This window comes from Aptenodytes forsteri, unplaced genomic scaffold (genome assembly GCF_000699145.1).
Source record: "Aptenodytes forsteri isolate BGI_AS27 unplaced genomic scaffold, ASM69914v1 Scaffold15, whole genome shotgun sequence".
Classification (NCBI taxonomy): domain Eukaryota; kingdom Metazoa; phylum Chordata; class Aves; order Sphenisciformes; family Spheniscidae; genus Aptenodytes; species Aptenodytes forsteri.
Window position 1 is genome coordinate 7,328,386 of NW_008795129.1, and position 14,372 is coordinate 7,342,757.

General features: G+C 42.0%; 1 protein-coding gene across 1 annotated transcript; it reads right to left on the minus strand.

The window, feature by feature from the left end:
* Nucleotides 1-7,363: 7,363 nt before the first annotated feature.
* On the minus strand, nt 7,364-8,757 carry CH25H (cholesterol 25-hydroxylase). The gene has a single exon (XM_009277751.2). It carries the CDS (start codon nt 8,747-8,749, stop codon nt 7,925-7,927), a length of 825 nt encoding a protein of 274 aa, XP_009276026.1. The 5' UTR covers nt 8,750-8,757; the 3' UTR covers nt 7,364-7,924.
* Between the last annotated feature and the right edge of the window lie 5,615 nt (nt 8,758-14,372).

Consider the following 14,372-nt stretch of genomic DNA (forward strand, 5'->3'; position numbering starts at 1 on the left):
TTTGAGTTAAAAACCTCCTACAGTTATAAGTTTAGTTCTTATTTCTTACTCTCAGACCTAGTGGGTAAAAATATATCAGCTCACAGCGGATGAAGAACGTGTATATTGGTGGATTTTATTCTTCATTTTGCTTTTCTTCAACTGCAATGATTAGAAACATAATTCATCCTCAGGGAATGCTTCAGTCTCAGAGGAAAGTTTGGCAGCAAGGAACAGGTGCTATAAGTAATTTCTGAATGCAGAAGGTCCATACTATGCCTCTAGCCTCCTGGGAGATAGTTTTTTCCTCTGTGTTTGCAGAGCTCCTGGCACCTAGAGTTTGGCCAGGGTTTCAAAATTAAATTATAAATAGTAGTATTTGAAATAGTGCTAACTGCAAATTATTAGGCTCTAACAGGATGGTTAACTTCTAGAAACAATACTGATGCTAGTACAAGCACTAATTTATCCCATTATCCTATGACTAAGAGGTCTGAGAGAAGAGCAGGGAAGCAGTAAGCTGAAGCTCAATAGGCAAAGGAAATAAAAGAATCAGCTTGTTATGCTGATATGGCTGAGTGCATGTGCCTTTCCACATATAACATGCTCTGCTCTTTTGTTGTCTGTCCATAGCTTTCAGAGAAGAACAGCGCTCTTATGCTAGCTGTGCCAAGTGTGGAGGGAAATGAAATTCCTTCTTCTAAAAAATGGTTCAATTACTCAAGATACAAATCTGAGTCACAAAAAGAGAGGAAAAAAAAATTGAAAAAATGCATATAACATATGGGCTAAACTATGCAATTAATTTCCAGAAAGAAAAGGACGCAGAATAGTAGGCTTAGGGCCTAGGTTTAACAGTGGTGGGAGGGGGGGTTTGGTTATAAACACAGTGTCAGGATTTGCTAGAAAGTGGATAAAATAGTAAACTACCAGTCATGGTACTTGCAAAAGAGTGTTGCTACATAGACTAATTGTCCGCCAGTCAGCTGCAAGCTAATGATTTTGCTTCAGCTTTCTGGCTCAGGAAACATGCATGCTACATAATACGAAATGGAGATGTCATAAACTGGAAAAGCAATTTCCCGCAGGCAAGTCACAAGAAGCAGCAGGCACTGCTGAAACCATGGCTGTGGGAACAGAGGAAAGACACTAGGTGGAAAGAGTCAACCCCACAGAACAAGTAATTAAACATTCTTTTGCTTTCCTCACCACATTAGTAGCAAAGCTACTAAGCCATTACTCACTTTCTTGAGGCTCCAGCTTTGGGTTGGGCCTTATCATGCTGGAATTGTCACTGGCGAGAAACTTTGACACCCTCAAACACTGCTTCCTGCAGCTCTACATCAGCATGGCCCTGCTGACCCAACAGGCACAGACCTACCAGAGACCCTTCCCCTCACACATCATCAGTCTGCTCGGCTTCCTCATCAGAGGACCTGGCACTTGCTTTGCATCCAGGGAAGAAACCACACACGGGAGCATTTGAGCTACCCCACCACCCACAAACACAGTTACTACACAGCAGAGAAGTCCAGCGTGAGCTAAGGTCACGTCAGCAAGCACAGTGAGCCAAACCAAGACCTCCCTGGACTAGGATTCAGGAGGGGAAAGCCTTTTCTCCTGCTCCGATGAGCTGGGCTCAAGTGAGCTCTAGAGAGGCAGGTGGGAAGGTAACAGGAGGCTCTCCCGCAGGGGGAAAGACCTAGAGAGAAAACACCTGAAATGCCAGCCAGCCTGCATGGAGCTGAGTAGGAGAGGAAAAGGGACAGAGGCAAATGCTTGCCTTCTCATACGTAGTTTTCCAGGACAGGTTGTGAGGGATAAGCCTCCATTTGCAACAGAACACGTGCGAGCAATGTATTATGGGTTCTGAACTGATGCAGGCACAAGGGAGTGATCATCTGACTGCCTAAGTGAAAAAACACTGCAAACCTGGCAAAGCAGCTGGCAGTACTCAGCCAGTTTTCTTAGGGGAGGAGGGGAGGCTGTCAGCAGCTGCTCAAGGGAAGTATTTTGGAGTTACCAGGAAAAGGGAATACCAGTGGAGATGATCACTAGGATAAAAAAAAGGAGGGAAGGCAGCTGGTAGGCGTTTGCTCTTTCTGGAAGCTCGACTGACTAAGCCACTTCTGAGCTTGCAGGTTTTGTAAGCTGCAAGCGTCAGAGGAGCGTGCTCACACGGTATGAAATCATTCCATCCTTAGCACCCATGTATTTCCCGTGTTCATTTTTCTGGATAGCTTGACAAATTCCATCGTGTCAGCTATTTAGACTAGCTCCAGAAGTTTTGTAAACAAATCGCTTAAAGGGTCTTTGTAATTACCCACACGTGTTGTTTCTCAGGGGTGTAATCTCCCACAGCTTCTGTGAATGTCTGAAGAGGTGAGTAAACAGCCTTACATCAGTACAATTTCTAGCAGTGCTTTTTTATATCCTTTTGATAAAGAGGGTACATCTTGCTCACCTTAAAAACAGATTTTCTATAGCTCATCCTAGACTGTGGGCTACTTAACCCCCTAAATTGTTTGCTGCCTGTTTGTTATGAGGACAAATAAAAGTACCTGCCATCTAAACTCTCCCTGAAAGTGTAGGTAACACATCCTTCCACATCCCTCCAAATCACACATCTGTAACATGAAGTTTCTCTCAATGGACTGAAACCAAAGTAGTCGTGTTTTTGCCTGCCCGGCCTACTAACCATCCAGCTTGGTTTGTTAGCTTTTTGGTTTCCCACACGTAAAACCTGTTATCTCAAAACTGAGCATGGAAGAGGCACTCCAGTCCATGTGCCTGTAGATGTTTTTTAACTTAATCTTATTCCTGATGACACAAAAGTATGTTTACATTTATGCTGACCGAAGGCGGAGTTCCCTCTTGCAAGTCGCTGTGTTTTGCTGCTGTGGGAATTTCCAGGAAGAACTAGGTAACAGGAAGGAAAAGCTGTGTGCAGATGCGGAGTCTGTACTGCCCCAGCAGTAAGAACCTGAGGGCTGAAAGCATCTGTGCGGCGGTGGGGAGGGTATGTCAGTGCAGCCCTCCATCCGTACCTGACGGGCAGCGTGCACAGCACCGAAGGACAGTGATGGAAGTGCCTGCAGACACATCGGTTTCCTTTCCCTTTCTCCTTTCCCTCATCCCCCTGTCCACACCTACAGCCTAGATCATGGCAATCGTTGCAGTTTGGGGGACAAGGTGATTAGCAAGCTTTTCAAATCTTCTTTTTAAAAAGAAGAAAGTCTGAAAAGAAGGATTAAAAAAACTCAGCATCATTTTCCACAGCTAAAGGCCCCTCTGCATTAGTTCTGTTCCCTTTAAAGTCTGGAATGCTTGTGTTGGTTGGTTTTGGGGGGTGTGGAGGTTTTTTCTTAAGCAACTTCAAATTTCCATAAATTAGAAACACATTTAAGTTTGGGAAAACAATTGTTTGGCAGTTGTTTTTACGAGAAAAACATACTGCAAACACAACTCCAGACTGTGCTACAAAGACCTTTCAGGTTGGATTGTACTGAGTGATGCAGGACCAGCCTAAATATTTGAGCAAACTGGCACATCAGCCAAGCCCAGCACACAAAGCTAGGGTCTTAGACGCAGTTTACATGTAAACGTGATAGTAGGCTCACACTGATTAGTCTCTCAACCAAGGTAACCTGGGAATAAATCCACCGCGGTTTTGTATTTTGAGAGAGTCCAAGATGACTGATTTTTTCAGATACAGAACTGTAACTGGTTCAAAAAGGGTTGCATGGAGGTAGGCAGGTGATAGTGGAAGCTTAAGACTTGTGCATGAAAGCAAGAATAAGTAAAACTGCTGAAGTGACTGCTGAGTCCACTAAGATAAAGCCACATCAAAGAGTTATTCACTCCTTCCAGTAACGTTGAGGGGCAACAGATGACAATTAAGTGTTCTGTCATTACAAGTTGCTTCAAAACTAATTCAGAGATAGCATAGTGTGATAGCCCAAAGAGATGCTAGTTTTTCATTTAATCCAGATAACACACTAGATTAACTGAGTCACTAAATCCATTAATGACATAGAGTATTTTTCAAATCTTAAAAAATCATAGCTGTAGACCGTAGACTGTGTTGTTTGTCCCCTGTAAAGTCCTTGCATTTGATCAACATGAATAAGGACAAAGCCTTTTCCAGAAGTGAATATTGACTCTAGAGCATGGCTCTAAATTTCATACGTGCTCTCCGAAGCACCTGAGGAGCACACTTTCCAGCAGTGCTGAGAACGTACCCGCTAAGCAAAAACCTGTCCCTTTGCAGTGTTGTATACTGTTACCTCAAAATTGCCAAACCGGGTATCATTTGAAAGACAGCCTAAATTTCAAGAGAAGTATAGTGCTAAATTGCCAGTGAGAATTTGGGAACTCCTGCAATTTGTAAGATCAGACAAAGAGTTCAATATTTAATCATGTGCCTAAGAACTAAGATACAGTTGCAAAGAGAAATGCATAAAATCTTACTTCTTTGACCTTTATTAAATTAGGATTTTTAAAGATATAAAGTGGATGATAGCAGCATCAAAAATGTCATTTTATAGCTTCAAGGGTCTGAGCAAACATCCTCTAGTTACTCACAAATGACAACAGATTAGCTTTTGGCAGATTAGATAGGAAGTCTGTGTGGCACATTATGTCACATTATAACGAGGAAGGAAGCTAGGAGAATTTTGGAACAGAAGAGCGAAAGTTGGTTTTGGTTTTCTGACATAAACCCTTACAATAGAGTGTCATGCCGTTCCATTTGTCTGGTGAAGACTTGCGGTAAAGACCATGGGGAAATGCAAATATAGGAAGCAACATCTGTAAAATCCTGTTTTAAAATCTCAGCACCATCAATACACAGAACTTGCTGTGCTCTCACGCTCAGTGGTACAGTATATGCTGAACTTTCAATGAAAACAGGAAAAAAAACAACTCTTATTTGCTTTACCTTCAGTATATGTTTTTGTCTATATTTTGCTTTTCATTGAATTGCAAAGGCCTGAAGTTACATGTTTGTCTGGGTCTTCGGCTCATGAGTTTTTCTCATACATACGTCTAAAGTTATATTATAGTACATTGCTACAGAAAGTGCTTCAAAACACACACAATACGCAAATGGTTTCAGTCTCTCACAGTTTAGAGCCCAAGTTACCTTCAAAGCGTAGGAGAAATAGGGACAAGGTATGCTAGGATTATGTCATGATGATGAAGTACAGATATTTCTAGCATGGAATTCAAATAAGCCACTACAGACATGTACTAGTCAAATTTTCATTTGACAGCTTTTCTGGGGGGTTGTTGGGGTTCTTTTTAGTATTCCAAGTTCACGCAATAATGAGCCTTTAAACCGAGATCCCAGGGCTGATTGGCAAGAGGTTCGGTACAGATATAACCTGGGGGAAATTCCATATCTGAGGAAATGCATTCTTGGTGTGTGTCTGAAGGCATCCAAACGTTGAGGATGTGAGGGAGAGAGGAGCAGGCAGGATCATCATGCAGTACATCGCCTCCTTCTGTTGTCACTTTGATCATCCTCACCGCTGTTACACTACGCTGTCAATGACAAATGAGACGACCTCACTTGACTTGACAAGAGCAAGCATAGTTTTGCCTGCAGCTGGCTAGGACTCTTTCACCGGTAGTGAAGTATTTGGTATATCAGCTCTTAAGCTTCATGCAAAAAACCGGAATAATCCCTGTGGGTTCAGCTACAACCTTTCTTGTGGGATTTGCTCATAGGCTTCCTATAGCAACATATCCAAGTAGCAGTTAGCCTTAACCTTGCTTGCTTAGAGAGCCAACAGTACATGAAACAGACTGTTATAGTGTATAGTTACAATATATAGTTACAGTATAAGGTATAACTCATTGAAACCACAGAGCACCCCCGTCAGATGCTCAGTAGTTGCCAAGCTGAATTAAGTGGGATTTCTAGAACTGAGAGGGTAACTTTGGGATACCTCAAAATGGCTAAACAGCTCAAAGAAATCAGAGACCGTATTTTACCTCCTGCATTTGGCAGGGAAAAAAGAATACTTCCTTCTCTTTGTAGCACACCCCAAAATACTTAAGATTATAATCATCAGAAAGATCGGGAATGCTTTCTTTCAGCTGAATAGATGCATGGCAAAAACTCCAGTTTTTTGCTCTTAGGATGTGTCATGTTCTTACCACTGGGAAGAAGGGTTGCTCTTCTGTGGTATCCAGAGAGCAGAGGGAGTAGTTAGGTATTAAGATTGCAGCCTTTTGTACTGTTTATGAAGATGTTTATGAAAACTACTTCCTGTTATCAAAAAGATGCAGTGTCCAAAAGTGCTGTTCCCTTTATAAGTTCATATTGTTGCAAATACTAAGTGTTCTCTTTTCTCCTGGACAACCAGCCTCTGTAAGGTCACACAACCCTCTAGGCATAACATAATGACGAAGACATTTTTCGATGATGATGCCTAAGTGTTCGTTACTCACTCTCTACATTATTTGCACTTTCTCTGTTCCCATCGCTATCCTGAGAAGTTTATTAGTAATACAGGATAGAAGATTATAAGCATTAAAATGTTACGTACTTCTCCTGGACAAACAGCCTCTGTAAGGTCACACAACCCTCTAGGCATAACATAATGACGAAGACATTTTTCGATGATGATGCCTAAGTGTTCGTTACTCACTCTCTACATTATTTGCACTTTCTCTGTTCCCATCGCTATCCTGAGAAGTTTATTAGTAATACAGGATAGAAGATTATAAGCATTAAAATGTTACGTAGCGGACATAAGAAGTCCATATGGATCTCTGCTGAATGAGACATGGAAGACCTGCTTATCTCTTCATGCTTATTTTTTTTCAGTGTGACTTCTGTGAGACTACATGGCAATCTTTTATATTAACTGTTCTTCCAGCAACATGTAGCTGTTTTGCTCTATGGTTTAGGATCCTGAAGGGTTTGATTCTATTCCTCCGAAATCGGCTTGAAAGAATAAGCTATTTTGTAGAAACCCTGTTTATATTCCTTGCCAGGTTTTTGCGTGCGAGTAACAATTAATTGATGTGGTTGTGAAGGACCAATGCTCCCTTTTATTAAGGGGCTGCTTAATGCTCTGCGCTCACACCATATATTTAGTGAAAATTATTCAAGTTTCTCACAAATGAAATAATAAAATTTCACCATGGCTTTTTAAACTGCATTCTTCAATATTCTGTTTTTACAAAACTGAAAACTATTTTAAAATAACACGTGTTTCTGGAGAAAAAGTAAACAGTTCACTTTTGAAATAACATGACAATATTTTAATAGGAAAAGTCTGAAACTCAAATAAACGACACCTATGCAAGAGGAATCATAGCTGTTCCTAATATGAACAGAGGAATGACTAAAATGAAACACAATATAATTTTAAAAGAATGACCATATTTATTTTCTATTAAAAACAGGCAGTTGGATCAAGGTTTAAAATATAAATATCAAAATTATTGCACTGTTAGGCAACTAGCTTTGTTCGGCAGCAATAGTTTACAACATCATTGTCCAATAATATGATCTGGCAGATTAAACTCCACAAAATCCATGATGTGTACCTTTTCTGTTTACATCATAAATCATCCTACAACAGTAAGATAATTGTTCTGGCGTATGTATAAAACATCATACAGTAATACAATACATGCTTTATGAAAGCTGGAAAGAAGGAAAGAAGAGAGAATGTCTCTTAATGCTTCCCTTACACCCTTAACTCAAACAAATTTAAGCAACAGATATTTACCCTCTCATTTGCAGTCATTTAATATAGGCAGTTCCAAGTACACATACAAATACACATATATTAAGAGGATTTGTTATAAATAGCTATTGCTTTTATAGGAAGCTTCAAATATACAATCATCTTCTGTATGTCTTTGAAAAAATAATGTCCCAGTTTAGTCTATAAAAAAATAAGAGTTCGTCCACAGGTAAATATCCTTAATGAGAATGCGACTCTGTGAACGTCCCGAAGAGTTTGTCCCAGTGGGTGAAGTAAGGAGCATAGTTTGATTTGAATTTCAGATGATGGAGATCATGATGCGGTGCTCCTCCGTACAAACCAAACGGCACGAGTCGGTGAGTTGACCACGGAAGGTCGTATCCTGAATGGTCCTCCACTGACAACCAAATGTTTGCAAGGAAGAAAATCATTTCTGTCAAAGGATGGCATTCGAGGAGCACTGGGTTGATAGCAGCGAAAAATCCCAGTGAGAGCAACTCCCATACACTGGAATACTGTGTAGTAAGAGCAAACGTTGACACGTGCTTGTGATGCACCTTGTGGAAGGTCTTGTAGAGCCAAGGCACCTTGTGATGAAGCAAATGCCACAGGAAGTACTCAAAATCAAACAGAAGCAGGCAAACTCCTACTTCCAGCAGGACCTCAGGCAGCTCTGGAGCTATCACTGGTAGATTCATCGGTCTCCAGTACCAGTGGAGAAATGTCACCGGGAAGATCAAAACAACGTGGTGATACGCACTTTGAATAATGCAAGGCACCATCATTCCAAGAGTTGGATAGTTCTGCGGCTGGATTTTGTATTTTCTCAAGTTTGGTAGTCTAGTGCTTAAAAAGTCCAGTGCAATATATGGAAGACAGAAAGCCATGTATGCTGAAAAAGAAAACAGCACTGGAAAAAACGGTGACTTGATCAATGGCTCCTTTGCTGTGACAAAGTCCCAAAGAGACTGAAGGCACAACCTGTCCCGCTGTCCATCCATCACGTAGCTGAGCAGCGCTCTGTCTGGCAGGCTGCGGTTCATGCTGATGGCAGTCTGAGAGGTCTGTAAATCCTGCAAGCCTTTATCTAGCCTGCTCAAGGGAAAACTCCGCCCATCAGAAATCCTCCGTACTTAGTAATATGTAGCTTTAAAGAGGAAGTTCCCTTTCCTGTTATAAAGAAGCGGTATAATGTTTTACAATCTCAGAACAGAATTAGCTGGCCAGGGTAATCACAGGAGCTCTACAAGAGACTTGCATGATAGGAAAAATATGCAGAAATGCAGAACTCTCACCCTGGAATTCAGAGAAAGAGGGTAGGAACATTTTCCACTCCACTTAGTGCACACACTTGAAAAACTGCTGTCTCCTACTAATTTTAAATTGTGTCATCCTTCGTTATCCTTTTGCCATTATAGGTAAGGAAATGCAACCTACCATTGATTTTTTTATGTGACTGCTACCAAAGATGTACGTGTACCTAAACCCCAGGTCTGACCTGTGGATGTTTGGTGGGTAACGGATGTGTGCAAACGCACATTTTCTTAGTGATCCCTTATATCTTAGTATACAACAGGCTAAGTCAAAACCTTAGGGAGACCTACACTATGCTTCCAGTCTGGATGTGGTGGCTGTGACTTATCTCCATCTACTTTTGAGGTCATGTTCTCCTTTATGCTCCTGTATCTACCTGACATGGCAAAATCCACCTGACTTGACTAGATGCAAAATTGAGCCAACAACTTTTGGAGAACAAAATATCCCCCAGTTGCTGGGAAGAATACAAGGTAAAAATCTCATGATGCTTCCAAACAGATACTTAGTGACAAGTATTATTGCATTATTACAATATTCACTCCACATCTCAACAGCTCTTTGAGCAATGTGATATGGAAATCATCCTTTACCCAAGTATCAAACTAACTTACGCAATTAAAAGATCCACTGGTTAGACCTACGCCCTTTAGAAGATCTTCCTTTGACCATAGGCAAGCACACAGCAGACAGAAGCTAGCAGGCTTGACTCCCAACATTCCTAATTCGCTAAAAGTATTTTAGGGGTAAATGATGGAGGTTTTGATTTAACCACTAAGACATCACTTCTTTTGTGCTTTTAGAAAAAGACAAACGAAGCTTTGAACATTTAGGGAAACAGAGCTTGCCATCAGCTTCCTATGAACTCACCTCTTTCGTAGGTACAGCATTTTTCTAATATTGGAAATGAGCTCAACTTCCTGGATGACTTTATTAGCTTGTTCAGACAATTTTAGTTCTTTGCTATTCAGAAAAGAAATCTGATGGGGGGAAATGGTATTTCCTTTCTTCTCAATAATTAAGAATGATTAACTAGCAGTGACCTTTTCTGAACTATGCATGGACTTCTAATACTTAAGTTTGCTTTCAGTCTCAACTGTCTTCTCTTCAAGAGATTCTGCTCTTATGGAAGTGCAGATTTTGTTCTCTCCTTAGACTTCGAGGAGTTTACTGAAACAGTAACATTATCTGTGCTATTATTCAGGCAATCCGGAGTTCTTTGTTGGAGACAGGTATGGTACGGCCTTCAAAGACTCTACCCGTCGCACATACATTTTAGAAATAGATTCTGATTCTCTGCTGTTGTGAGACTGTTCTGTTGAACTCAATTAATTCAGGCTGTTGAATGTAGTGAAACTAAAACCCAGGGAGAGACACTAATGTAATGGATGAGAATCTATATCCAAGAGCTTCATTTCAATCTTCTGATTGTATTTTATCCTGACCTCCATTTCACAATAAGGACATGAAAAATGCATTTGCAACTCAAATCACCATCTGGGTCTGAAAATATTCTTGTGAGAGATGCTTTCCGTTGATTTATGCAGTTACAATCAGAAATTAAGCCTCCCAGATGGGATACGTGATGCTCTATTTTATTAGAATTATGCAGGGACTAAATTTATTCTATAATGTATTCCAAACCTGCCTAAAGGGAGACTGACAGAAATTGCTCAGCTGCCCTAAAGACTCTCCTCCGACTAATCCCTAATAGCCATGTGAAATCTCAAGAAGTTTTAGAACCACTGCTGCCTGTAAGCTAAAATTTAAGGAACAGGCATTTTGCCTGCAGATTAGGTCATAGAAAAATATTCTTAAGTCCCTTAAGGAAAAATAACGGAATTCTGCAGTCTTATTACTAGCAAATCCTGCAACATAAAGCCCAAGCAAGGCGCAAGGCGAGCAGAGCTTACCTGGGAGCCTGGCGCAGCCCCGAGCCGGGCTCCGCACGCCGGCAGCGCGGCCGTCCGCGCTCCGCACCCCATCTGCTGGCGCTCCGGAGGAGGGGCTCCGCTGGCAAGGCTGGCCCCGGCTGGGTGCTGAGGCAGGCTCAGCAAGAGGGTACGCTCAGAAGAATGGATCCTCACGCATCAGAGAGGGCAAACCCTCACTCTCCAGAAACTGAGTTCGAGCTGTTTGGCTTGGCCACCAAAAAGCACTTAGCACGTATTCCCGCTCCGCTAACTTCGGTTTCTTTGTCAGCGCAAGGTACAACGTGAAGAAAAGACAAAGTACACACAAATCCTTTCTGTACTTAAATCAGCAGTACAACCCCAGCTTTTTTCGCTCAACTTACAATGCTGCCAAACTTTCCCATGTGTTACAAGACTCTAAACGGGTCTCTCAAAAAATCAAGACTCCTGCTACAGAGTTTAGGTTGAAGGGCACATAGTTTGGAATGAGGCCCCGCAAAGGGTCTTAAATAGATTCCACATGAGCACAAGACGCAAGCACCTACCCCAGGCTGCACTGTTAGGTACAAGCTATAAGGTAAACAGCAAAACACTGAGTGAGTAGGAAAATGAGGAAAAGTTAGCAGGAGGGAAAACCAGGATCAACATACTGAAACTAACGTCACAGCAGCAGAGGCAAAATTTCTTTTTCCCTCCTCCTCTTCTCCCCCTCTGTATGGTAGGATTATTGTTGTACCAGAGGTAAGGCAACATCCCAGTGCATGCTGAGCCTGCTACCAGAAAAAGGCTGCTGGGGAAGAGGGTTGATGATAACTTGTTGAGGACAGTAGCAGGGAAGCAGGAGAGCAACCAGAGCAAAGGAAGGCAGAGGCAATCCCTTCTCTCGTTTTAAAAGAAGTTGTTACCACGCTGGAAAAATACAATAAATCTGAGCTCCTCACGTCCTAACTCACCGTACTCCAGGAGCCTGAGTGCAAGGAGACACACTGTTCAGCAGTACTCATGGCAGCTCTGCGAGGCTGCGGGTCTAAGCAAGCGCCTACCGTACTCCGAGCCTGAGTGCAAGGAGACACACTGTTCAGCAGTACTCATGGCAGCTCTGCGAGGCTGCGCGTCTAAGCACACTGGGCTGCAGCGGCCTCTCCGCATGCAACAGCACCCCCCAGCGCAGAAACCCACTGCCAACAGCTCGGCTGCCCACAGCCCGGCTGCAAGACAGCCTGCCTCAGACTTCGCTGCGAGAACTGCTTTCGAAGTAAATGTCTGCTTTCCGATAGCGTTACAGTTACCAGGAAATATCCCTGAGACTTTGTTAAAATTTTCAGGGGTAACAAAACATAGGCTGCTTTGCAGCAGGACAAAAAGTTGGCGGGCATAGATCTGTCACAGGCCTTACAGGTGTAACGGGTTGGGAGGGAAAGACGGAGCTTTGCGTATTTACATCTTTTCAACCTATAGTCTCCTTATCTTTAGGTATACTGAGATTCAAGTCCAGGATCTGAATCCAAAGAAGGGACATGAGCCTCTACTCCTCGCATCCCAGGTAAGCGGCTTGAGCCCTGAGCCTGTGGGTATGCTGAGTACTTGAGGATGAAGAACACACATTCCTCTTCAGTTTTGATGAAAAACTTTAGCCTAAACACAAAATACTTAACAGAACTAACACATTTTCTTAATCAAAATATTTTCGTATCAACACTCCACCTCCCCAACCAAGCTCCACCGAAAACCTCTCCAGCCAGCCCAGAAAGAAAGCTTAACCAAAGGTCTTTTTAATGAATTCCTAACAATGGCTGCGGATGGAAAATTGTTAATTCTCAAGCTTTACCTTATCAGGATCAGTTTTCAAAATAACAACAATCAGGAAAAGATCCTAAAATTCTTTCATTCAGAATTCGTAACTCAGTAGTGAGAAATTGATTTGCGTCCTCTACAGCTGCACACGTTCATCATTCCTGGAGGAGTCAGAATGCAGTACAGACACTTTTCAGCTCAGTATCCTCAGAAAGTAGGACTTAAGCAATCATGTTACAGGTCCATCCAACCTTCGTAATTTATTTCATTGATGATTTCAATGATTTTGTTCATATGAAGTTATTTGAAAATAGGCTACTGGAGGAGAGAGGCCATTATTAGCATGCTCATCAGGGGCAATGCTGCAGCACGAGTTTGTATTTGATAAGACATCAAAGAAAGGGAGAAGACATTATAAATGCTTTAATTCTAGGAAAATCTTCCACCAAGAGCCACGTTTTATTATGTATCAGAAAACCTATTCAGCCACCAAGGTTTCTCTCTCGTCTCTTACAGATTAAAGCCGTTTGTAACTTTTCATGATATTAAAGTATTCATGTTTCCTTTTTTTTGTATGGCACATTCACCATAAAGAGTAATTTATAGAAAACTGGTTTATTTTGTCCCCAAGCTGACAAAACTGTTTCTCTTACAGGGTCCAAGGGAGTAGGAGCTCTGTTTTACCACCACTTCCTATGCTGAGGCACTTCTATGTTGTTCAAGTTGATGTGTAAATTTTTGCCAGTGTAATCACTAGCTACAGAATCACTAAATAGTGTAAAAATGGTCTGCATTGAGCTAGTACATCATCCAGTACACACCACTAACATACACGCACCCTACCATCCTTAGGCCTTCTGCTTGAAATGAACAGTGTGAATATACTTGCAGATGACTATAAACAAATCCTTTTCAAGTTCCAAGCACAACATGTGGACAAAAACACATGCCTTTATGTCTGCGTAAGCCCTCGTATGCCCAATTGTGTTGTACCTCTCTAAGTCAAAGCCCTGGATCGTGCATGCACTTCAGATGCACGCAGGTCTGTGAGTCTGGCAGTCCATCAGCTGAACGGGGGCTACTTTCTTCTGGCTTTCTAGCATAGTTCGATCACGTCACTAAATGCTGAGACTAAGTCAGCAGAAGGTGTCCGATGCCTTCTCTTATGCTAGTACACTTTTATATTATCCAAAGCTGACGTTCAGCCAACCTTCAACTTCATATATATACACCTATAACACAAAGATGTCTATAGAACAGGCACCAAGTACGTAAGATCTGCTTTGAAAAATGTACCATTCATCACTGCTTATTCTTCTTAGACCAAGCTTCTCGCTCTTCGCCTCTATGTTCAGGGTGTCTTTATTTTGCACATTTCTTTCCACTGACACCTCTCCAAGTTTGTGTCACGCAGTGCTTGTAACTTTAGCAAGCCAGGGAGAACACAGCAGCTCACAATTCCCATAGCCATCCCTGCTCCAGCGAAGCAGAGAAGCTCCATAATGGCTTTTGTGTAAAGCTTCCGCTATTCTGGCTTTATTTCCAGGCACGCAGGGGGTTCATCAGCTGACAAAGCTGGCAGGACATAGGATTTAATATGCCCTGCTATCTTGACGGCACATCTACTGTATTCAGAACATACAGA